This window comes from Oncorhynchus tshawytscha, linkage group LG25 (genome assembly GCF_018296145.1).
Source record: "Oncorhynchus tshawytscha isolate Ot180627B linkage group LG25, Otsh_v2.0, whole genome shotgun sequence".
In the NCBI taxonomy this organism is placed as follows: Eukaryota; Metazoa; Chordata; class Actinopteri; order Salmoniformes; family Salmonidae; genus Oncorhynchus; species Oncorhynchus tshawytscha.
The window spans coordinates 24816089-24840909 of record NC_056453.1 but is presented as its reverse complement, the minus strand read 5'-3'; the positions used below and the strand labels follow the sequence as shown (position 1 = coordinate 24840909).

At 46.6% G+C, this 24821-nt stretch overlaps 1 protein-coding gene across 8 annotated transcripts in view; it reads right to left on the bottom strand.

Moving 5' to 3' along the window:
- sdk2b (sidekick cell adhesion molecule 2b) overlaps window positions 1-24821 on the bottom strand; it is a 474295-nt gene that overhangs the window by 133355 nt on the left and 316119 nt on the right. For all 8 annotated transcript variants that reach the window (XM_042306157.1, XM_042306161.1, XM_042306158.1 and 5 more), the window contains exon 2: window positions 424-583. In XM_042306157.1, the coding sequence (XP_042162091.1) occupies window positions 424-583 (160 nt within the window). The remainder of the gene's footprint in view (window positions 1-423; window positions 584-24821) is intronic.

Here is a 24821-nt window from a genome sequence, read left to right as displayed (position 1 = left end):
ACCTCCGACAGAGCACACCACTTCTAGAGATAAGACCAGAGCTTGCCACATGATTAAGATCTCCCAGTTAACACTAAAGTCTCTCTCTCTCTCTCTCTCTCTCTCTCTCTCTCTCTCTCTCTCTCTCTCTCTCTCTCTCTCTCTCTCTCAGCTTCAGGGGAGAGGAGGGATGAATTAACCAATTAGAAGCTGGGGAGGATTCGGTGGCCATGATGATTTATATATTATTTTTTGTTGTGTTTAAAAAAAAAACAGAATAGTGCCTCCTACTGGCCCACCAACAACACTTCCAGCAGTATCTGGTCTCCCATCCAGGACCAACCCTGCTTAGCTTCAGAGGCAAGCCAGCAGTGGGATGCAGGGTGCGCTATGCGCCATTTTGGATCTATAGGGGTGTGTAAAGTATACAGTGGCAGTACTCACCTGTACTCCAATGAGAACCGTGTGAGCTCAGTGCCATTATGGATCCATTTGAACTCCAGGGGCCAGCTCCCCTCCGCCATACATGTCAACACCAGCCTGTTACGCTCCAGGTGCAACTGGCTCCGCACCGGCTCCGTCTTAAAGTAGGGCGGCACATCATCTGGAGAGAGAGACAGAGAGAGAGAGAGAGAGAGAGAGGGAGAGAGAGAGAGAGAGAGAGAGAGAGATATAAGTATACCCATAGACATATGGACAGAGAGAGTGGTTCAGACTGTATACCACAGGTATATATTACTGCTCTAATTACGTTGGTAACCAGTTTATAATAGCAATAATGCACCTCTGGGGTTTGTAGTATATGGCCAATATACCACACCTCCTCGAGCATTCTTGCTTAATTATACAGCGATTCATGAGACAGGATTCTTGAGTCGAGAAGAACTAAGATATGTGGATTGGAGATATGGGTTCTCTGTGTCTGAACTGTTAAGCATGACAAACTGTATCGCTTTCCCCAGCCCAAACAGGGTTAGATAGAAGAGGAAACAGACAGGGAAATGCTTTCCCCAGGCCAAACAGGGTTAGATAGAAGAGGAAACAGACAGGGACATGCTTTCCCCAGCCCAAACAGGGTTAGATAGAAGAGGAAACAGACAGGGACATGCTTTCCCCAGCCCAAACAGGGTTAGATAGAAGAGGAAACAGACAGGGACATGCTTTCCCCAGCCCAAACAGGGTTAGATAGAAGAGGAAACAGACAGGGACATGCTTTCCCCAGCCCAAACAGGGTTAGATAGAAGAGGAAACAGACAGGGAAATGCTTTCCCCAGCCCAAACAGGGTTAGATAGAAGAGGAAACAGACAGGGACATGCTTTCCCCAGCCCAAACAGGGTTAGATAGAAGAGGAAACAGACAGGGACATGCTTTCCCCAGCCCAAACAGGGTTAGATAGAAGAGGAAACAGACAGGGACATGCGTGAAATCCCTTCATCATTCTCTCCGTGCCTCTCCATTTCACTTTGTCTCTTTTCTCTGTCTGTGTTTGTGAACATGTAGAAGCACAGTGAAGAGTACAGTGCACTGAGGATAGAACCGAATAGATGATGCTACACAGACACACACACACACACACACACACACACACACACACACACACACACACACACACACACACACACACACACACACACACACACACACACACACACACACTCACAAACATACACACACAGTCTTGTATAACTAGCCTTGTGGGGACACACAATTCAGTCAATTCAAACACACACACACACCTCCATCAAACCAGCTCCAAATTCACCTCACTGTCATACTCCCTGGTGGATGTGAAAGCTCACTCTTGATAGATGGTACTACAATTAACACCTCGTGCTTGATGATGATTGTAAATATAGACGAATTTAATTGGATGGTTGGATAATATCATTTTCAAATTAGCTAATAATCAAGAATTGGAATTAAACTGTCAAAATGATCTATTGGCTTGGTTTTTGCACTGCTATTTTGGCTCCACCAATCAAACAGAGGTAGGGTTAGTAAAACAGATGAAAGAAAGGGGGAAACATGGAGATGGATTCAGTCTATAAACAGAGGTAGCCAAGAAGAGAATGCAATTGGTAGGCAGTATGATGGAGTGAGGGATAAATGGAAGAGAAGACAATTAGTAGGCAGTATGATGGAGTGAGGGATAAATGGAAGAGAAGACAATTGGTAGGCAGTATGATGGAGTGAGGGATAAATGGAAGAGAAGACAATTGGTAGGCAGTATGATGGAGTGAGGGATAAATGGAAGAGAAGACAATTGGTAGGCAGTATGATGGAGTGAGGGATAAATGGAAGAGAAGACAATTGATAGGCAGTATGATGGAGTGATGGATAAATGGAAGAGAAGACCATTTGTAGGCAGTATGATGGAGTGAGGGATAAATGGAAGAGAAGACAATTGGTAGGCAGTATGATGGAGTGAGGGATAAATGGAAGAGAAGACAATTGGTAGGCAGTATGATGGAGTGAGGGATAAATGGAAGAGAAGACAATTGGTAGGCAGTATGATGGAGTGAGGGATAAATGGAAGAGAAGACAATTGGTAGGCAGTATGATGGAGTGAGGGATAAATGGAAGAGAAGACAATTGGTAGGCAGTATGATGGAGTGAGGGATAAATGGAAGAGAAGACAATTGGTAGGCAGTATGATGGAGTGAGGGATAAATGGAAGAGAAGACAATTGGTAGGCAGTATGATGGAGTGAGGGATAAATGGAAGAGAAGACAATTGGTAGGCAGTATGATGGAGTGAGGGATAAAAGGAAGAGAAGACAATTGGTAGGCAGTATGATGGAGTGAGGGATAAAAGGAAGAGAAGACAATTGGTAGGCAGTATGATGGAGTGAGGGATAAAAGGAAGAGAAGACAATTGGTAGGCAGTATGATGGAGTGAGGGATAAAAGGAAGAGAAGACAATTGGTAGGCAGTATGATGGAGTCAGGGATAAATGGAAGAGAAGACAATTGGTAGGCAGTATGATGGAGTGAGGGATAAATGGAAGAGAAGACAATTGGTAGGCAGTATGATGGAGTGAGGGATAAAAGGAAGAGAAGACAATTGGTAGGCAGTATGATGGAGTGAGGGATAAATGGAAGAGAAGACAATTGGTAGGCAGTATGATGGAGTCAGGGATAAATGGAAGAGAAGACAATTGGTAGGCAGTATGATGGAGTGAGGGATAAATGGAAGAGAAGACAATTGGTAGGCAGTATGATGGAGTGAGGGATAAAAGGAAGAGAAGACAATTGGTAGGCAGTATGATGGAGTGAGGGATAAATGGAAGAGAAGACAATTGGTAGGCAGTATGATGGAGTGAGGGATAAAAGGAAGAGAAGACAATTGGTAGGCAGTATGATGGAGTGAGGGATAAATGGAAGAGAAGACAATTGGTAGGCAGTATGATGGAGTGAGGGATAAAAGGAAGAGAAGACAATTGGTAGGCAGTATGATGGAGTGAGGGATAAATGGAAGAGAAGACAATTGGTAGGCAGTATGATGGAGTGAGGGATAAAAGGAAGAGAAGACAATTGGTAGGCAGTATGATGGAGTGAGGGATAAAGGAAGAGAAGACAATTGGTAGGCAGTATGATGGAGTGAGGGATAAAAGGAAGAGAAAGCCAGGAGGTGAATGATGTACATGAGAAAGACGGAAAGGGAAAAAGAGAAATGTAGAGGATAGGAGGCTTATGGCTTGTAGAGATAGATGGTTTCACAGCATCCTTAGTGTGGGTTAATGCTAATGTTATGCGTGGTGGAGAATAGGAGGGAAGTTTATGAAAATGAGGGAGATTGAGGCGTGCAAGAGATTTTATTAGACGGCCGAGACTAATTGTTCCCTAGTGGTCTGGGCTGTGCTTTTATCTGTGATAGAGAGATAAAGAGAGAGAGAGAGAGAGAGAGAGAGAGAGAGAGAGAGAGGAGCACATAGTGGGGACCAGCCCCATAACATATTGAACACTGATGGGTATCACATGTCTCCTCTGTGCTCTCTCATTAAACAACCAAGAGACTGGGCTGCTTTACATGGGCGAATGGTAGGCCTGAAGAGTCAACACAGGTTTTACTGGACCACTGAGGTCATGTAGGGGTATGTGGGGACATGTAGGGGTATGTGGGGACATGTAGGGGTATGTAGGGACATGTAGGGGTATGTGGGGACATGTAGGGGTATGTGGGGATATGTAGGGATATGTGGGGACATGTAAGGGTATGTAGGGACATGTAGGGGTATGTGGGGACATGTAGGGGTATGTGGGGACATGTAGGGGTATGTGGGGACATGTAGGGGTATGTGGGGACATGTAGGGGTATGTGGGGACATGTAGGGGTATGTGGGGACATGTAGGGGTATGTGGGGACATGTAGGGATATGTGGGGACATGTAGGGGTATGTGGGGACATGTAGGGGTATATGGGGACATGTAGGGGTATGTGGGGACATGTAGGGGTATGTGGGGACATGTAGGGGTATGTGGGGACATGTAGGGGTATGTGGGGACATGTAGGGGTATATGGGGACATGTAGGGGTATGTGGGGACATGTAGGGGTATGTGGGGACATGTAGGGGTATATGGGGACATGTAGGGGTATGTGGGGACATGTAGGGGTATGTGGGGACATGTACTGTAGAGAGGCATTTGGGGACCTTCAGCCTGTGAGAGAACATGTGGTTGTTCAGTATCCAACGGCACTTGAATGGATGTTATGGATGTAATTCTGATTCACAATGACCTTTAACTTCTTTCTATGGAGGGAATAAGATAATGGAGTAAGCCACTGTTCAAGAGGTAGGAAAAACAGAGAGATACAATGGTGAAGAACGCCAGGGGCTGAATATTCCATGTCAGTTCCCATGAATACAAACACACACACACAGACATGTGCAAGCCAACCCCCCCCAGTCAAGGTTTCGCGTCTGCACACAGTACAAAGCAATTCATGTTTGATGAGGGTGGCTGTATTGTAGCTCATCTGCATACACTAGATCTAATGGGTCCCTAGTAGGTTTGCAAAATTCCTGGATCTTTTAATAAAATCCCTGGTTTTCCAGAAATCCTGGTTGGAGGATTCTGGATTTCCTGCTTATTCCCTCCTGACTCCGGGAATCTTCCAACAGTGATTTCGGGAAAACGAGAGAATTTATTGAAAGTTCCAAGGAATTTTGACCCTACATTTACAAAGAGAGGTCGTCTCAAATCCTGTTGGTGCATGTGTATTCCTCGCTGTGTGTGTGTGTGTGTGTGGTGTGTGTTTAATTTACTGAGCAGTCAATTAAAGCTACTCTTTCATTAATGAGAACACTGCCAGGTGTAAATTGTTGCCCTAGGGTTAACATCCATAATAGAATAGATTCTCTCATTTCCAAAATAAGACCTAGTAAGTTTTCATTCCTCTCACCTTTCTCTCTCCTTAATATGTGCCTTTTCACAAGTGTTGGAGTGCTAATTAAACTGTCTGAAGTTGGAAAGTAATAGTACACACACACACATTGCATCGCAATGTAGGTTCCATTCTATGAGATTATATTGGGCATATTCTAACGCAAAGTATAATGGGAGGAGAGTCACACCAGTGAGTAGTTAGTCTACAGTAACACTCATCCATCCACCTGGGCCTCCTTACTCCCAGTCCGGTTCCCAACAGGTCTCCAGTGGCTGCCAGTAACAGACAGCTTCTCTCTGTCTCAGCTCATTCCCAAGAGAACAGCACAGCTCCCAGGTCCCAGGTCCCAGCTCCCAGTTAGCTAGGCTACATACATATTTCATCTAGCCCCTGGGTACTAAACACACACACAGTGGGCAGAGCACACAGAGCGTGTGTGTATGGATGTGTGTGGGTGTGGGTGTGTGGTGAAGATGTCCGTCAGTGGAAGTTCTGCTCTGCTGGTGGTCTGGCTGGGCTGTTAAGCACTCCCACTGGGTGTGAGATCTGTTCTGGAGCATGTGGTTATTTAGCACAATGGCCTGGCCCGGTCTGTGTGTGGGGAGTGCCAATCTGTTCCAGGGCCTGTCATTATTTAGCCCAGTGGCCTGGCCCTGTCTGTGTGCGGGGTGTGCCAATCTGTTCCAGGGCCTGTCATTATTTAGCCCAGTGGCCTGGCCCTGTCTGAGTGCGTGCTGGTGACCGCCACTATCTGTCCCACTGAGACAATCATAGCCAGGCCACAGCCAAGCAGGCCCTCCTTCTTCCTAAACACTGCAAACACACAAACACACACATTCACACACTAACACACGGTGATCATCCACTGCCCAGACACACGCAAAGACACACAGAAACAAAGAACCACACACACCCCACAGTGTACATTCAGATCCACTTTGGCCTGGCTCCAGCTTACAGGCCTATTTGTTCTGTGGCATGGTCAGATCAGCTCTCCATAGCTCTTTATAGAACTACAGTTCCCATGAGGCAGTGGAGCTGGCCAATAATCCCTCCTCCCTTCTGTTGGTCCTACAAAGCCCCCTGGTACACATCAGTTCAGATGTCCATTCACTACAGCTGGCCAGTCCCAGAGCCCCCAAATCCCAGGAGTGGGCAGGATACTGGGTCAGAGTGGGGGTGTGGGGTTTGGGAGACACCAAGGCTCCCTAGTGGCCAGCCAAACCAACAGCACACAACCAACACACCAAGGCTATTTCTCGATGTGCCTTTACTCTATTCCTTGCTTCCTCTCTCCTCGCCTCCTTCTCAAACAGAGTATGAGATCCAAGGTCCCTCCCCTCAGACCTTCTCATTTGATTCATTTTGAGAGGGAGGCCATGAGAAAGGACATAAGGAAGTGAGAAAGAGCCCAATGCCTCAAATGTTTTTTTCCCCCTTGCAACCTTCACCATCTCTGATGCTAAGATGCCCAGTCCGTTGTTGTGACCAGGCGCCACCGACCCTCCACCCTCCCGCCTCTCACTGTGGGGATAAGATAGGAAGGCCTTGACACCATAAATCAGAGAGGTAAAACATTAAAAGTCATCTCCCTTCTTTAACGGCCTCGCTGGAGAAGGACGCAGGCTCGTAAATCTGCTGGCTAACCTTTCGGCGTGACAGGGTAAGCTCTCAGCGCACGCTCCCACCTTTATCACTCACCCCAGAGCCATCGCTCCTCTCCCTAATAACATCAAAACAGAATGACACGGTGCAAGGAATGAGATGAAACACTGCCTCCCACGCAGAGAAGAGCTTTTAATATGGACGTGTGTGTGTTTGTGGCGTGTGGTGTGTGTGTACTTAAGTGTGTTTGTGTTATGGAAGTGAAAGAAAGACACTGTGTGTAACTCTTTGTGTCAGAGAGCGAGGAACGTGTGTGTCTGTGAATGTGTATCTCCCTCAGACATGTCTGTGAGCAAGCAGGTTTAATTTCTCTGAAGAGCCAGAAATAAAAGCCTCTCTTGTGGACGAGGCGGGCTTCGTGCGTCGCTGCATGCTCTGAGCAAATTATGCCATTATGTTCATGAGAGCAAATCAAATCCTGCATTACTGAGACAATAAAGGCTAAGATGGGTCCCGCGTGTCAGGATCACATGACTAAAGCCCTGGAACATCCCCACAAACAACCTGCACATCAACCAACTACTCAGAAACACTCTGGTCACAGCTGATATGAGGAGTGGGGTCTTGTACGCACAAACTGGAAAAGCTACTGTAACAGACAGAAGGAGGGAGGGAGGAAGGAGAGAGAAGTACGAGGACACACACACACAGTACATACACAAGCAACCTGACTAAACCAAACCACAGGGATGGGGGTGTGTCCACTAGTCGCCTCTGGACTGTTGAAATATTAAAGCAGTAAAGCAATGTTCTTTATCGGTCAATAATGTATGGTTAGGTTACTGGGGAATCTCACGGAGAGAATATAGAGGTGAATATAGGCCCCATAGCACACAGAAACACACACACACACACACACATACACACACACACACACACACACACACACACACACACACACACACACACACACACACACACACACACACATTTGAACGCAGGCACACATACAGTACACACACGCGCACACCAAGGGCAATGGTAGTTGTTTGGGTACCGACGTAAACTTCTTCCACGGTTGAGGATATTTCCATTGCATGTGGTGTTGTACTCTGACTGGAGACATTAGCATAAGCATGATGACATTTCTCTGTAATGGTGATGTCACATCACATTATGTGTTGACATGTGCACTGAATGTACCAAACATTAGGAACACCTTGCTAATATTGAGTTGCACCCCCTTTTGCCCTCAGAACAAGCTGAATTTGTTGGGGCATGGACTCTATAAGGTGTCAACAGCTTTCCACAGGGATGCTGGCCCATGTTGACTCCAACGCTTCCCTCAGTTGTGTCAAGTTGGCTGGATATCCTTAGGGTGGTGGACCATTATTGATACACACAGGAAAGAGTTGAGCTTTGGAACATCTACATTTTTAAAAGTCTAATAAATCCATGTAATATCGCCTACACCTTCACAATAAATCCATGTAATATCGCCTATATGCAGCCATTTCCCCGCTGTTTTTTTGTGGGATCTTGTTTTTGTGTTAACTTCACTTTTCAGTTGTTCTGTATTGTTTTGGTGAGTTTAATTTATTAAACATGTGGAACTGTACACACGCTGCGCCTTGGTCCATTTATTTCAACGATCTTGAAAGAAGATCCCACCACCCACGGACCAAGCATGGTGCCCAGGAGGAGCAGGGATCCTGGGCCTGGGAGGAAAGTCAGGAGTGGAGGGCATCCTAGACTTGGGACAAAATAATGGCAGGAGACAAAAGCCTGCCATGGAAGCAGGCGGAAGCAGCGAAGGAGGGACAGTGATGAAACCGGGGTTGGCGGCCACGAGAAGCAGTCTCAAACAATGTTTTTCGGGGGGGAGGCACACAGGGGTGGTCGGCGACGCTGAGGGGTGAGTCAGAGACCATGGAGGAAGTGATGGAGAGATTGAGAGAGAGTGAATGGAGGGGTGAGATAGAGACCTTCGAGGAGTGGTTGGCGAAATGTGAAGAGAGTGAAGTGGAAGAGCTGTTGGTCTGGCTGGAGTGGCAAGACAGTCGCCCTGAGGAACGTGTTAGCCGTCCGATGCCACCTGTGTCAGCTCTCCGTATTCGTCCTGAGGAGCGTGTCATCTGTCTGGAACCATCTGTGCCGTCTCCACGCACCAGGTCTCCAATGCGCCTCCACAACCCAGTACGTCCTGTGCCAGCTCTCCGCACTCGCTTTGAGGAGCGTGTTATTGTTCCGGTACAATGTGTGCCGGTTCTACGCACCGTGTCTCCAGTGTGCCCGGTACGTTCTGTGCCAGCTCCCCACACTTGCCGTGTTAAGGTTGTCATCTGTCCAGGACACGTTGTGCCAGCTCTACATTCCAGACCTCCAGTGCGCCTCCACAGCCCGGTACGTCCTGTGCCGGCTCCACGCACCAGGCCTCCTGTGCGTCTCCCCAGCCCGGTACGTCCTGTGCCGGCTCCACGCTCCAGGCCTCCTGTGCGTCTCCCCAGCCCGGTACGTCCTGTGCCGGCTCCACGCACCAGGCCTCCTGTGCGTCTCCCCAGCCCGGTACGTCCTGTGCCAGCTCCACGCACCAGGCCTCCTGTGCGTCTCCCCAGCCCGGTACGTCCTCTGCCGGCTCCACGCTCCAGGCCTCCTGTGCATCTCCCTAGCCCGGTACGTCCTGTGCCGGCTCCACGCACCCGGCCTCCAGTGCGTCTCCCCAGACTGGTATGCCCTGTGCCAGCTCCACGCACCAGGCCTCCAGCGATGGTCTGCAGCCCGGAGCCTCCAGCGATGATCCATGGCACGGAGACTCCAGCGATGATCCATGGCCCGGAGCCTCCAGTGATGATCCATGGTCCGGAGCCTCCTGCGAGGGTTCCTACCTTTCTAAAGTCTTCGAAAGCAAAGTTAACAAACAGATCACCGACCATTTCAAATCCCACCGTACCTTCTCCACTATGCAATCTGGTTTCTGAGCTGGTCATGGGTGCACCTCAGGCACGCTCAAGGTCCTAAACGATATCATAGCCGCCATCGATAAAAGACAGTACCGTATAGCTGTATTTATCGACCTGGCCAAGGTGAACCCGCCCGCCCATCTAGCATCACTACTCTGGACGGTTCTGACTTAGAATATGTGGACAACTACAAATATCTTGTTGTCTGGTTATCTCCAATCCAAAATTACATTTAGAATCGGCTTCCTATTTCGCAACAAAGCATCCTTCACTCATGCTGCCGAACATACCCTTGTAAAACGGACTATCCTACCAATCCTTGACTTCGGTGATGTAATTTGCAAAATAGCCTCCAACTCTCTACTCAGCAAATTGGATGCAGTCTATCACAGTGCCATCCATTTTGTCACCAAGCCCCATATACTACCCACCACTGCGACATGGTTCCTCTCATTGGCTGGCCCTTGCTTCATACTCGTCCCCAAACCCACTGGCTCCAGGTCATCTATAAGTCTTTGCTAGGTAAAGCCCCGCCTTATCTCAGCTCACTGGTCACCATAGCAGCACCCACACGTAGCATGCGCTCCAGCAGGTATATTTCACCGGTCACCCCCAAAGCCAACTCCTACTTTGGCCGCCTTTCCTTCCAGTTCTCTGCTGCCAATGACTGGAACGCACTGCAAAAATCACTGAAGCTGGAGACTTATATCTCCCTCGCTAACTTTAAGCATCAGCTGTCAGAGCAGCTTACCAATCATTGCACCTGTACATCTGTAAATAGCACTACCTCATCCCCATATTGTTTTTTTTCTCCTTTGCACCCAAGTATCTCTACTTGCACATTCATCTTCTGCACATCTATCACTCCACTGTTTAACTCCCTCCACCTACCCAAGGACATCAGAGTACAAAAATCAGTTAACCACCTAACTGAGGAACTCAATTTAACCTTGTGCAATACCCTAGATGCAGTTGCACCCTTAAAAACAAAAAACATTTGACATAAGAAACTAGCTCCCTGGTATAAAGAAAATACTCAAGCTTTGAAGCAAGCTTCCAGAAAATTGTCTTCCGACTAAGACAGTGCCGTGCAGTATCGAAGAGACCTCACTGCTGCTCGATCATCCTATTTTTCCAACTTAACTAAGGAAAATAAGAACAATCCAAAATGTATTTTTGATACTGTCGAAAAGCTAACTAAAAAGCAGCAATCCCCAAGAGAGGATGGCTTTCACTTCAGCAGTGATAAATTCATGAACTTCTTTGAGGAAAAGATCATGATCATTAGAAAGCAAATTACGGACTCCTCTTTAAATCTGCATATTCCTCCAAAGCTCAGTTGTTCTGATTCTGCAACAACTCTGCCATGACCTAGGATCAAGGGAGAGACTCAAGTTTTTTAGTACTATATCTCTTGGCACATTGATGAAAATAATCATGGCCTCTAAACCTTCAAGCTGCATATTGGACCCTATTCCAAATAACCAACTGAAAGAGCTTCTTCCTGTGCTTGCCCCTCCTATTTTGAACATAATAAGCGGCTCTCTATCCACCGAATCTGTACCAAACTCACTAAAAGTGGCAGTAATAAAGCCTCTCTTGAAAAAGCCAAAACTTGACCCAGAAAATATTTTAAAAACTATCGGCCTATATCGAATATCCCAATTCTCTCCCAAAAAAAATGAAAAGCTGTGGCGCAGCAACTCACTGCCTTCCTGAAGACAAACAATGTATACGAAACGCTTCAGTCTGGTTTTAGACCCCATCATAGCACTGAGACTGCACTTGTGACCTTTTAATGTCGTCAGACCGAGGCTCTGCATCTGTCCTCGTGCTCCTAGACTTTAGTGCTGCTTTTGATACCATCGATCACCACATTATTTTGGAGAGATTGGAAACCCAAATTGGTCTACCTGGACAAGTTCTGGCCTGGTTTAGATCTTATCTGTCGGAAAGATATCAGTTTGTCTCTGTGGATGGTTTGTCCTCTGACAAATCAACTGTAAAATTTGGTGTTCCTCAAGGCTCTGTTTTAGGACCAATATTGTTTTCCTATATACACTGCTCAAAAAAATAAAGGGAACACTTAAACAACACAATGTAACTCCAAGTCAATCATACTTCTGTGAAATCAAACTGTCCACTTAGGAAGCAACACTGATTGACAATACATTTCACATGCTGTTGTGCAAATGGAATAGACAACAGGTGGAAATTATAGGCAATTAGCAAGACACCCACAATAAAGGAGTGGTTCTGCAGGTGGTGACCACAGACCACTTCTCAGTTCCTATGCTGGCTGATGTTTTGGTCACTTTTGAATGCTGGCGGTGCTTTCACTCTAGTGGTAGCATGAGACGGAGTCTACCACCCACACAAGTGGCTCAGGTAGTGCAGCTCATCCAGGATGGCACATCAATGCGAGGGTTGCTGTGTCTGTCAGCGTAGTGTCCAGAGCATGGAGGCGCTACCAGGAGACAGGCCAGTACATCAGGAGATGTGGAGGAGGCCGTAGGATGGCAACAACCCAGCAGCAGGACCGCTACCTCCGCCTTTGTGCAAGGAGGAGCAGGAGGAGCACTGCCAGAGCCCTGCAAAATGACCTCCAGCAGGCCACAATTGTGCATGTGTCTGCTCAACCGGTCAGAAACAGACTCCATGAGGGTGGTATGAGGTCCCGACGTCCACAGGTGGGGGTTGTTCTTACAGCCCAACACCGTGCAGGACGTTTGGCATTTGCCAGAGAACACCAAGATTGGAAAATTCGCCACTGGCGCCCTGTGCTCTTCACAGATGAAAGCAGGTTCACACTGAGCACATGTGACAGACATGACAGAGTCTGGAGACGCCGTGGAGAACGTTCTGCTGCCTGCAACATCCTCCAGCATGACCAGTTTGGAGGTGGGTCAGTCATGGTGTGGGGTGGCATTTCTTTGGGGGCAGCACAGTGGAGGTAGCCAGAGGCAGAGGTAGCCTGACTGCCATTAGGTACCGAGATGAGATCCTCAGACCCCTTGTGAGACCATATGCTGGTGCGGTTGGCCCTGGGTTCCTCCTAATGCAATACAATGCTAGACCTCATGTGACTGGAGTGTGTCAGCAGTTCCTGCAAGAGTTCCTGCATTGATGCTATGGACTGGCCTGCCCGTTCCCCAGACCTGAATCCAATTGGGCACATCTAGGACATCATGTCTCACTCCATCCACCAATGCCACGTTACACCACAGACTGTTCAGTAGTTGTTGGATGCTTAAGTCCAGGTCTGGGAGGAGATCCCTCAGGAGACCATCCGCCACCTCATCAGGAGCATGCCCAGGCGGTGTAGGGAGGTCATACAGGCACGTAGAGGCCACACACACTACTGAGCCTCATTTGGACTTGTTTTAAGGACATAACATCAAAGTTGGCTCAGCCTGTAGTGTGGTTTTCCACTTTAAGTTTGAGTGTTACTCCAAATCCAGACCTCCATGGGTTGATCATTTTTGTGTGATTTTGTTGTCAGCACATTCAACTATGTAAAGAAAAAAGTATTTAATACGAATATTTCATTCATTCAGATCTAGGATGTGTTATTTTAGTGTTCCCTTCATTTTTTTGAGCAGTGTATTTACCTCTTGGTGATGTCATTCGAAAACATAATGTTAACTTTCACTGCTATGTGGACAACTGTGGACAACTGTACATTTCGATGAAACATGGTGAAGCCCCAAAATTGCCCTCCCTGGAAGCCTGTGTTTCAGACAAAAGGAAGTGGATGGCAGCAAATGTTCTACTTTTAAACTCGGACAAAACAGAGATGCTTGTTCTAGGTCCCAAGAAACAAAGAGACCTTCTGTTGAATCTGACAATTAATGTTGATGGTTGTACAGTCGTCTCAAATAAAACTGTGAAGGACCTCGGCGTTATTCTGGACCCTGATGTCTCTTTTGACGAACATATCAAGGCTGTTTTAAGGACAGCTTTTTTCCATCTACGTAACATTGCAAAAATCAGAAACTTTCTGTCCAAAAATGATGCACAAATATGTATCCATGCTTTTGTCACTTCTAGGTTAGACTACTGCAATGCTCTACTTTCCGACTACTTGGATAAAGCACTAAATAAACTTCAGTTAGTGCTTAACACGGCTGCTAGAATCTTGACTAGAACCAAAAATTTGATCATTTTACTCCAGTGCTAGCCTCTCTACACTGACGTTCTGTGAAGGAAAAGGCAGATTTCAAGGTTTTACTGATCAAATCAAATCAAATGTATTTATATAGACCTTCTTACATCAGCTGACATCTCAAAGTGCTGTACAGAAAACCAGCCCAAAACCCCAAACAGCAAGCAATGCAGGTGTAGAAGCACGGTGGCTAAGAAAAACTGATAACCTACAAAGCATTACATGGGCTTGCTCCTACCCATCTTTCCAATTTGGTCCTGCCGTACACACATACACTACGGTCACAAGACGCAGGCCTCCTTACTGTCCCTAGAATTTCTAAGCAAACAGCTGGAGGCAGGGCTTTCTTCAATAGAGCTCAATTTTTATGGAATGGTCTGTCTATCCATGTGAGAGACGCATACTCGGTCTCGCAAACTCGGTCTCAACCTTTATTGAAGACTCATCTCTTCTGTAGGTCCAATGATTGAGTGTTGTCTGGCCCAGGAGTGTGAAGTTGAACGGAAAGGCACTGGAGCAACGAACTGCCCTTGCTGTCTCTGCCTGGACGGTTCCCCTCTCTCCACTGGGATTCTCTGCCTCTAACCCTATTACAGGGGCTGAGTCACTGGCTTACTGGTGCTCTTCCATGCCATCCCTAGGAGGGGTGCATCACTTGAGTGGTTTGAGTCACTGACGTGGTCTTCCTGTCTGGGTTGCCCCCCCTTGGGTTGTGCCGTGGGGGAGATCTTTGTGGGCTATACTCGTCTTGTCTCAGGATGGTACTTTGGTGGTTGAAGATATCCCTCTAGTGGTGTGGGGGCTGTGCATTGGCAAAGTGGGTGGGGTTATATCCTGCCTGTTTTGCCCTGTCCGGGGGTATCGTCGGACGGTGCCACAGTGTCTCCCCTCCTGTCTCAGCCTCCAGTATTTATGCTGCAACAGTTTGTGTCGGGGGGCTAGGGTCAGTCTGTTATATCTGGAGTATTTCTCATGTCAATCCGGTGTCCTGTGTGAATTTAACTATGCTCTCTCTAATTCTCTCTCTCTTCTCTTTCTTTCTCTCTCTCGGAGGACCTGAGCCCTAGGACCATGCCTCAGGACTGATGACTCTTTGCTCTCCCCAGTTTAACTGGCCATGCTGCTGCTCTAGTTTCAACTGTTCTGCCTGCGGCTATGGAACCCTGACCAGTTCACCGGACATGCTACCTGTCCCAGACCTGCTGTTTTCAACTCTCTAGAGACAGCAGGAACGGTATTGAAAATTTGTGTCGCACTGCTTTGCTCTATCTTGGCCAGGTCGCAGTTGTAAATGAGTATTTTTTTTCACAACTGGCTACCTGGTAAAATAAAGGTTTACTAAATCTAATGTGTAATATTCTCATACATTCATTTCACATTTCTACAGACTTCGAAGTTCGTATTCCTTTTAAATAGTATCAAGAATATGCATATCCTTGCTTCAAGTCCTGAGCTACAGGCAGTTAGATTTGGGTATGTCATTTTAGGTGGAAATTGAGATGGAGGTTCCGATCCTCAAGAGATTTTAACCTCCCCTACACCCACTCTTGTTGACTTATTGGCTGTTCTAAGGCCAGCTACTACTACAGCCTTGCAGTGTGGTAAAGTACTGAAGTAAAAATACTTTAAAGTACTACTTAAGTAGTTTTTTGGGGAATCTGTACTTTACTTGACTAGTTACATTTGAAGTTGGAAGTTTACATACACCTTAGCCAACTACATTTAAACTCAGTTTTTCACAATTCCTGACATTTATTCCCAGTAAAAATTCCCTGTTTTAGGTCAGTTAGGATCACCACTTTATTTTAACAATGTGAAATGTCAGAATAATAGTAGAGAGTGATTTATTTCAGCTTTTATTTCTTTCATCACATTCCCAGTGGGTCCGAAGTTTACATACACTCAATTAGTATTTGGTAGCATTGCCTTTTAATTGTTTAACGTGGGTCAAACGTTTTGGGTAGCCTTCCACAAGCTTCCCCAATAAGTTGGGTGGATTTTGGCCCATTCCTCCTGACAGAGCTGGTGTAACTGGGTCAGGTTTGTCGGCCTCCTTGCTCGCACACGCTTTTTCAGATCTGCCCACAAATGTTCTATAGGGTTGAGGTCAGGGCTTTGTGATGGCCACTCCAATACCTTGACTTTGTTGTCCTGAAGCCATTTTGCCGTAACTTTGGAGGTATGCTTGGGGTCATTGTCCATTTATTAAGACCCATTTGCGACCAAGCTTTAACATCCTGACTGATGTCTTCCTGACTGATGCTGCCACCCCGTGCTTCATGGTTGGGATGGTGTTCTCTCCCCCTTTTTCCTCCAAACATAACGATGGTCATTATTTTTATTTTTGTTTCATCAGACCAGAGGACATTTCTCCAAAAAGTATGATCTTTGTCCCCATGTGCAGTTGCAAACTGTCGTCTGGATTTTTATGGAGGTTTTGGAGCAGTGGGTTCTTCCTTGCAGAATGGTCGTTCAGGTCATGTCGATATAGGACTCGTTTTTACTGTGGATACAGATCATTTTGTACCTGTTTCCTCCAGCATCTTCACAAGGTTGTTTGCCCTTCTTCTGGGATTGATTCACACTTTTCGCACCAAAGTACGTTCATCTCTAGGAGACAGAGCGCGTCTCCTTCCTGAGCGGTATGACGGCTGCGTGGTCCCATGGTGTTTATACTTGCGTACTATTGTTTGTACAGATGAACATGGTATCTTCAGGCATTTGGAAATTGCTCCCAAGGATGAACCAGACCTGTGGAGGTCTACACATTTTTTTCTGAGGTCTTGGCTGATTTCTTTTGATTTTCCCATGATGTCAAGCAAAGAGGCACTGAGTTTGAAGGTAGGCCTTGAAATACCTCCACAGGTACACCTCCAATTGACTCAAATTGTGTCACTTAGCCAATAAGAAGCTTCTAAAGTCATGACATAATTTCTGGAATTTTCCAAGTTGTTTAAAGCACAGTCAACTTAGTGTATGTAAATGTCTGACCCACTGGAATTGTGATACAGTGAATTATAAGTGAAATAATCTGTCTGTAAACAATTGTTGGAAAAATTACTTGTGTCTTGCACAAAGTAGATGTCCTAACTGATTTGCCAAAATTATAGTTTGTTAACAAGAAATTTGTGGAGTGGTTGAAAAACAAGTGTTGATGACTCCAACCTAAGTGTATGTAAACTTCCAACTTCAACTATATACAGTGCCTTGCGAAAGTATTCGGCCCCCTTGAACTTTGTGACCTTTTGCCACATTTCAGGCTTCAAACATAAAGATATAAAACTGTATTTTTTTGTGAAGAATCAACAACAAGTGGGACACAATCATGAAGTGGAACGACATTTATTGGATATTTCAAACTTTTTTAACAAATCAAAAACGGAAAAATTGGGCGTGCAAAATTATTCAGCCCCCTTAAATTAATACTTTGTAGCGCCACCTTTTGCTGCGATTACAGCTGTAAGTCGCTTGGGGTATGTCTCTATCAGTTTTGCACATCGAGAGACTGAAATTTTTTCCCATTCCTCCTTGCAAAACAGCTCGAGCTCAGTGAGGTTGGATGGAGAGCATTTGTGAACAGCAGTTTTCAGTTCTTTCCACAGATTCTCGATTGGATTCAGGTCTGGACTTTGACTTGGCCATTCTAACACCTGGATATGTTTATTTTTGAACCATTCCATTGTAGATTTTGCTTTATGTTTTGGATCATTGTCTTGTTGGAAGACAAATCTCCGTCCCAGTCTGGTCTTTTGCAGACTCCATCAGGTTTTCTTCCAGAATGGTCCTGTATTTGGCTCCATCCATCTTCCCATCAATTTTAACCATCTTCCCTGTCCCTGCTGAAGAAAAGCAGGCCCAAACCATGATGCTGCCACCACCATGTTTGACAGTGGGGGTGGTGTGTTCAAGTTGATGAGCTGTGTTGCTTTTACGCCAAACATAACGTTTTGCATTGTTGCCAAAAAGTTCAATTTTGGTTTCATCTGACCAGAGCACCTTCTTCCACATGTTTGGTGTGTCTCACAGGTGGCTTGTGGCAAACTTTAAACTACACTTTTTATGGATATCTTTAAGAAATGGCTTTCTTCTTGCCACTCTTCCATAAAGGCCAGATTTGTGCAATATACGACTGATTGTTGTCCTATGGACAGAGTCTCCCACCTCAGCTGTAGATCTCTGCAGTTCATCCAGAGTGATCATGGGCCTCTTGGCTGCATCTCTGATCAGTCTTCTCCTTGTATGAGCTGAAAGTTTAGAGGGACGGCCAGGTCTTGGTAGATTTGCAGTGGTCTGATACTCCTTCCATTTCAATATTATCGCTTGCACAGTGCTCCTTGGGATGTTTAAAGCTTGGGAAATCTTTTTGTATCCAAATCCGGCTTTAATCTTCTTCACAACAGTATCTCGGACCTGCCTGGTGTGTTCCTTGTTCTTCATGATGCTCTCTGCGCTTTTAACGGACCTCTGAGACTATCACAGTGCAGGTGCATTTATACGGAGACTTGATTACACACAGGTGGATTGTATTTATCATCATTAGTCATTTAGGTCAACATTGGATCATTCAGAGATCCTCACTGAACTTCTGGAGAAAGTTTGCTGCACTGAAAGTAAAGGGGCTGAATAATTTTGCACGCCCAATTTTTCAGTTTTTGATTTGTTAAAAAAGTTTGAAATATCCAATAAATGTCGTTCCACTTCATGATTGTGCCCCACTTGTTGTTGATTCTTCACAAAAAATACAGTTTTATATCTTTATGTTTGAAGCCTGAAATGTGGCAAAAGGTCGCAAAGTTCAAGGGGGCCGAATACTTTCGCAAGGCACTGTATCTTTGCCAACTTTTGCTTTTATTTCACCACATTCTTTTTTTTAAATTAGAGAGAAAATGGTGCCGTCTGGTTTGCTTAATATAAGGAAGTTGAAATTATTTATACTCTGACTTTGATACCTGTCACGGATTCCTCTGGAGCTTTTGATTGCGCACACCTGACCCCTATTCCCACTGATTCTATTTGTATATATGTCCCGTGTGTTAATCATTGTGCGCTTGTCTTATTTATTCGAGGTACTCCTCACTCTTTTGTTTTGGGATTCTACCCTGTGTTTTGTATGGTGTTTGTTTGGTCTTCGCCCCCATGCCTTTACACGGTCGTGGGCTTAATAAAAATCCATATTACGCATTCCTGCACCTGTCTCCTGAATCTCTTCATACCAATGTGACAGAATAATCGACCATTTGAGGGAGACAGCGGGAATGGTCCATCAGACGATGCTGCGACTTGTCCGTCCGGTGCCGCTGCAACTTCAGGCAGCTGCAACTGGGTCTTTCGACATCGTCACAATGGGTCCGTCCAACACCACTACTACTGGTCCGTCCGACGACGACACAACTTCGGCAGCTGCATCGGGTCCTGATCGCCCGCACTGTGTTCCTGTGATCATCCTCGAGACCGGTGTCGTTGCGTTGCTAGTGCAGCACGTCGGGGCGGTACTGTCACGGATCCCTCTGGACCTTTTGATTGCGCACACCTGGCCCCTATTCCCACTGATTGTAGTTGTATAATATGTGCCCTTTGTTCACCATGGTGCTGTCGATTATTGTTACTATGTCCGTTGGTGCGTGTGAGTACCTGTGCTGTGTGTTTTGGGCTTTCGTGCCATTGTGGATTGCGCAGATGATTACGGGTCTCGTTCCGTATGTTAATCATTGTGCGCCTGTGTTATTTATTCGAGGTACTCCTCGCTCTTTTGTTTTGGGTTTCTACCCTGTGTTTTGTATAGTGTTTGTTTGGTCTTCGTCCCCGTGCCTTTACACGGCACGCCGTGGGCTTAATACAAATCCATATTACGCATTCCTGCGCCTGTCTCCCAAATCTCGTCATACCAGCGTTACACATAAGTACATTTTAGCAATTCCATTTATGTTTGATCCTTAAGTATATTTTAAACCAAATTTGACTTTTATTTGAGTCATTTTCTATTAAGGTATGTTTACTTTTACTCAAGTATGATAATCTTAATTGCCACTTAGCGGGGAGCGAGCATGGGTTGGCGGATGGAGCGATATGGCGCGGAAGGAAAGAGACATGGAGGGATCATTATGCTGTTGAGGAGGTTTGGATGAGAGGCCCATTATCCGAAGGCTCTCCATCTCTTTGTCTGTCTGTCTGGTTACATTTTCATGAACTCTGGAGTAGGTGAGGACAGTTAGCCCCCATAGGCTTACTACACAATGTATCTGTTTTATCTACTGCTTTACACTTTGTGAAGCCTTGATGTCAATTAAAAGGATCACCCAATAAAGTTTCATTTCTGAACCTATTTCCCTAACACTTTAGATGCTCTAGAGACTATCTACAGACTATCAGTAACATTTCAACTAACTATCTACTAACCCTTATTCTAAACTTTAACCCTAAGCATAACCTTAGTAAGCAGTTGCTTATCAACAGATAGTTAGGTGGTAGTATGACCATCTCCAGAGCATCTACAAATGGACAATCTGGACGATCCAGATAAAGTGTGAAGCCTATTTCTTCTTTAACATATCATTGCGTGTCTTTTTCTCTCGCTCTGTCTCTCTCTCTCTCTCTCTATGCCTTGTAGTGTTGTTGCCAGTATGTATTGATGCCCTTATTGAGTGATGGTAGTGCAGCCAGCTCACGGTGGAGTGTCTGTCTCCTCACTGTCACCTGCCAGTCCTGTGGTCCTGTGGCGTCAGCCTGGCTGTGTGTGTGTGTGTGTGTGTTCTATGGAGTAAGGGGAGGAGGTAGTGAGGGAGTGAGGGAACAGGAGAAAGACAGAGGGAAAGAAAAGGGGGGAGAGAGAAAGAGAAAAGAAAGAGAAGATGTGTAGCCCATAGACCTGAGAACATCAATCTACAGCACATGCAAACGTCCGTCTGTATGATTTGTCATGTGTGTGTTTTGCCTTCCTACCCTGTCCCTGTCTGTTGTGTACTCGTCCCTGAGTGTTGACACGACGCTATAGAAGAGGCCATTCCAATGATATTACAGGCAAGTGGCAGGCAGCTCCACACTCACACTTGGGCTGGGAACTGCCAGGGACCTCACGATATTATCACGAAACGTGATGTATTACGATTCTCAGGATTCTCAGGATTCTATATGCATTATGATTCTATATGTGATTTTAGTGTTCCAAACATATTGCTCACCATATGTCTGCTGCAGAGAGATGAGAGAGAGTCATGAGAAGACGAGTTTTGACCAGTCATGGAAATAAAAGTGCTGAAAACAAATTGTCTCCCTATTTAAAAATATGACGGAGAACAATTACGAAGGAAAATTATAGGAGTTTTGGTGCAGGTACAGACCAAGAATAATATTGTCAAGATGATACTATACAATATATTGTCAAAAATAACATTTTTGACATTTTTCCCACATCCCTAACACATACAAGGACACACACACATGCAAACACACCCCCAGCGTATAACAAGTCATTAGATTATGTGGCCTTCCATATTCCTATTCCATAAAAAAATAAACTAAATACAAAGAAATTATATATTTTTCTCTGTACCACAGTAGGGGTCTCATATGCATGGCTCAGGTCAAGCTGAATTGAGCGGATGTTTAAGCAGATCTGCTAGAAACAGCAGGGGGCCTGGTGGGTAAAAGAGAGGAGGCGGAGGGGTGAGAGAGAGGGAGGAGGTGGAGGGTGAGAGAGAGGGAGGAGGTGGAGGGTGAGAGAGGGAGGAGGTGGAGGGTGAGAGAGAGGGAGGAGGTGGAGGGGTGAGAGAGAGGGAGGGGGTGGAGGGGTGAGAGAGAGGGAGGAGGTGGAGGGTGAGAGAGAGTGAGGAGGTGGAGGGGTGAGAGAGAGGGAGGAGGTGGAGGGGTGAGAGAGAGGGAGGAGGCGGAGGGGTGAGAGAGAGGGAGGAGGTGGAGGGTGAGAGAGAGGGAGGAGGTGGAGGGGTGAGAGAGAGGGAGGGAGGAGGTGGAGGGGTGGAAGGGAGGGAGGGAGGAGGCGGAGGGGTGAGAGAGAGGAGGGAGGTGGAGGGTGGAAGGGAGGGAGGGAGGAGGTGGAGGGGTGGAAGGGAGGGAGGGAGGAGGCGGATGGTGTAAGGGAGGGAAGAGGCGGAGGGGTGGAAGGGAGGAGGCGGAGGGGTGAGAGAGAGGGAGGAGGTAGAGGGTGGAAGGGAGGGAAGAGGCGGAGGGGTGGAAGGGAGGAGGCGGAGGGGTGAGAGAGAGGGAGGAGGTAGAGGGTGGAAGGAGGCGGAGGGGTGGAAGGGAGGGAGGAGGCGGAGGGGTGGAAGGGAGGGAAGAGGCGGAGGGGTGGAAGGGAGGAGGCGGAGGGGTGAGAGAGAGGGAGGAGGTGGAGGGGTGTAAGGGAGGGAAGAGGCGGAGGGGTGGAAGGGAGGGAGGATGTGGAGGGGTGGAAGGGAGGAGGCGGAGGGGTGGAAGGGAGGGAGGATGTGGAGGGGTGGAAGGGAGGAGGCGGAGGGGTGGAAGGGAGGGAGGAGGCGGAGGGGTGGAAGGGAGGAGGAGGAGGGGTGGAAAGGAGGGAGGAGGTGGAGGGGTGTAAGGAAGGGCGGAGGTGGAGGGGTGGAAGGAGGGGGTGGAGGGGTGGAAGGGAGGGAGGAGGCGGAGGGGTGAGAGAGAGGGAGGTGCATACAAGACCTTTGTATCTGTATTTAGCTAATTAGGTGTTATTTCAGGGACAGGAGGTTGGTGGCACCTTAATTGGGTAGGACGGGCTCGTGGTAATAAATGGAGCGGAATTGGTGGAATGGTATCAAATAAATCCAACACATGGTTTCCATGTTTTTGATGCCATTCCATTTGCTCCGTTCCAGACATTACTATGAGCCGTCCTCCCCTCAGCAGCCTCCACTGATTTCAGCTGCCATTTCTTATAACCGCTGTATGGAGAAGCTCGCACAACCAGGCTGTCAGGAGTAGAAGGGGGAACAGAAAGAGAGGAAGAAAATAATAATCTCAAATGCTAAACCATTCATTTTTATTGGGATGTATTCTGTACTGCTCAGCAAGCTGCTAGCGCCTTACTGGGTTAGTGTTTTGTGATGTTGAATTTGGAGCACGCTATGCTGGCAGTAACTGGGCAGGGTCTATGCCCAGGCTGTGTGTGTGTGTGTACTCGTGCAAGCGTGTCTTCAAACCTGTGTGTGTGTGTGCCCCCTCATGTGTGCCCATGCTATGCCCAATGCCAGTTTCCTGTCGGAGTATGCCCGCACTCCCTGGGATGATCAGTCATGCTATTTGTAAGCAGGAGAGAGAGCAGAAGAGAGCTTAGCCACATGCCAACCTGTTGCCCACTGACTACTCTAATTATGTTTTTAGCACGTGGCCAATCATGGACCACTGCTCTCTTAAACACAGCTCTGACTGAGCTAGAGAGGAAGAAATGATTTGTCATGTGTGTGTTTTGCCTTCCCACCCTGTCCCTGTCTGTTGTGTACGCGTCCCTGAGTGTTGACACGACGCTATAGAAGAGGCCATTCCAATGATATTACAGGCAAGTGGCAGGCAGCTCCACACTCACACTTGGGCTGGGAACTGCCAGGGACCTCACGATATTATCACGATACGCGATGTGTTACGATTCTCAGGATTCTCAGGATTCTATATGCATTATGATTCTATATGTGATTTTAGTGTTCCAAACATATTGCTCACCATATGTCTGCTGCAGAGAGACGAGAGAGAGTCACGAGAAGACGAGTTTTGACCAGTCATGGAAATAAAAGTGCTGAAAACAAATTGTCTCCCTATTTAAAAATATGACGGAGAACAACTACGAAGGAAAATGATCTGAGTTTTGGTGCAGGTACAGACAGCTAACTAGCGCAAAAACGATATTGCAATATTGTCAAGACGATATTATACAATATAATATCCATTTTTCCCACATCGCTCACACACACACACACACACACACACACACACACACACACACAAACATTCCCCTTTCACATTCCCCTTATTCACGCCACAGCCACACACTCAGATAAGCTACATACCTAATTTCAGGAAGTGGACACTGAATATACACACCTAACCGGTATACTTCATAGCCACATACCCACCACAGCCTACGAGTTTGCATAACAACTGCCTTCTTGTCTTTCTATTTCCAGAAGCTGCACTCAAGTTCAAGAATGGAAAGGAGATTACATGTCGTCTGAAAAAAACATGTATTTTATTTTTACCACTGGAGACAACAACATAATTATAAGTCTTGATTTAGCTTTCAGTGCTCAGCTCAGGGATGGTTTGTCTCGCCGACATGCTCCTGTGGCATTAGGGCGTGGAATACGTTAGGCTTCAGCATGGGGGAGGTGAGAAGATGGTTGAACTGCATGTGTAACAGTTTATTTTTTGTCTGCTTTTGAAGATAAGCCATCTTGACAAAAATAAGAAAACTAAAATATACCTCCCCACCTGATAACACTCCTACCTGATCACCTACCTGATCACCCTCCTACCTGATCACCCTCCTACCTGATCACCCTCTTACCCGATCACCTTCCTACCTGATCACCCTCATACCTGATCACCTAACTGATCACCTGATCACCCTCCTACCTGATCACCGTTCTACCTGATCACCTTCCTACCTGATCACCTTCCTACCTGATCACCTGAACACCTTCCTACCTGATCACCATCCTACCTGACCACCTACCTGATCACTTGATCACTCTCTTACCTAAGCACCTACCTGATCACCTGATCA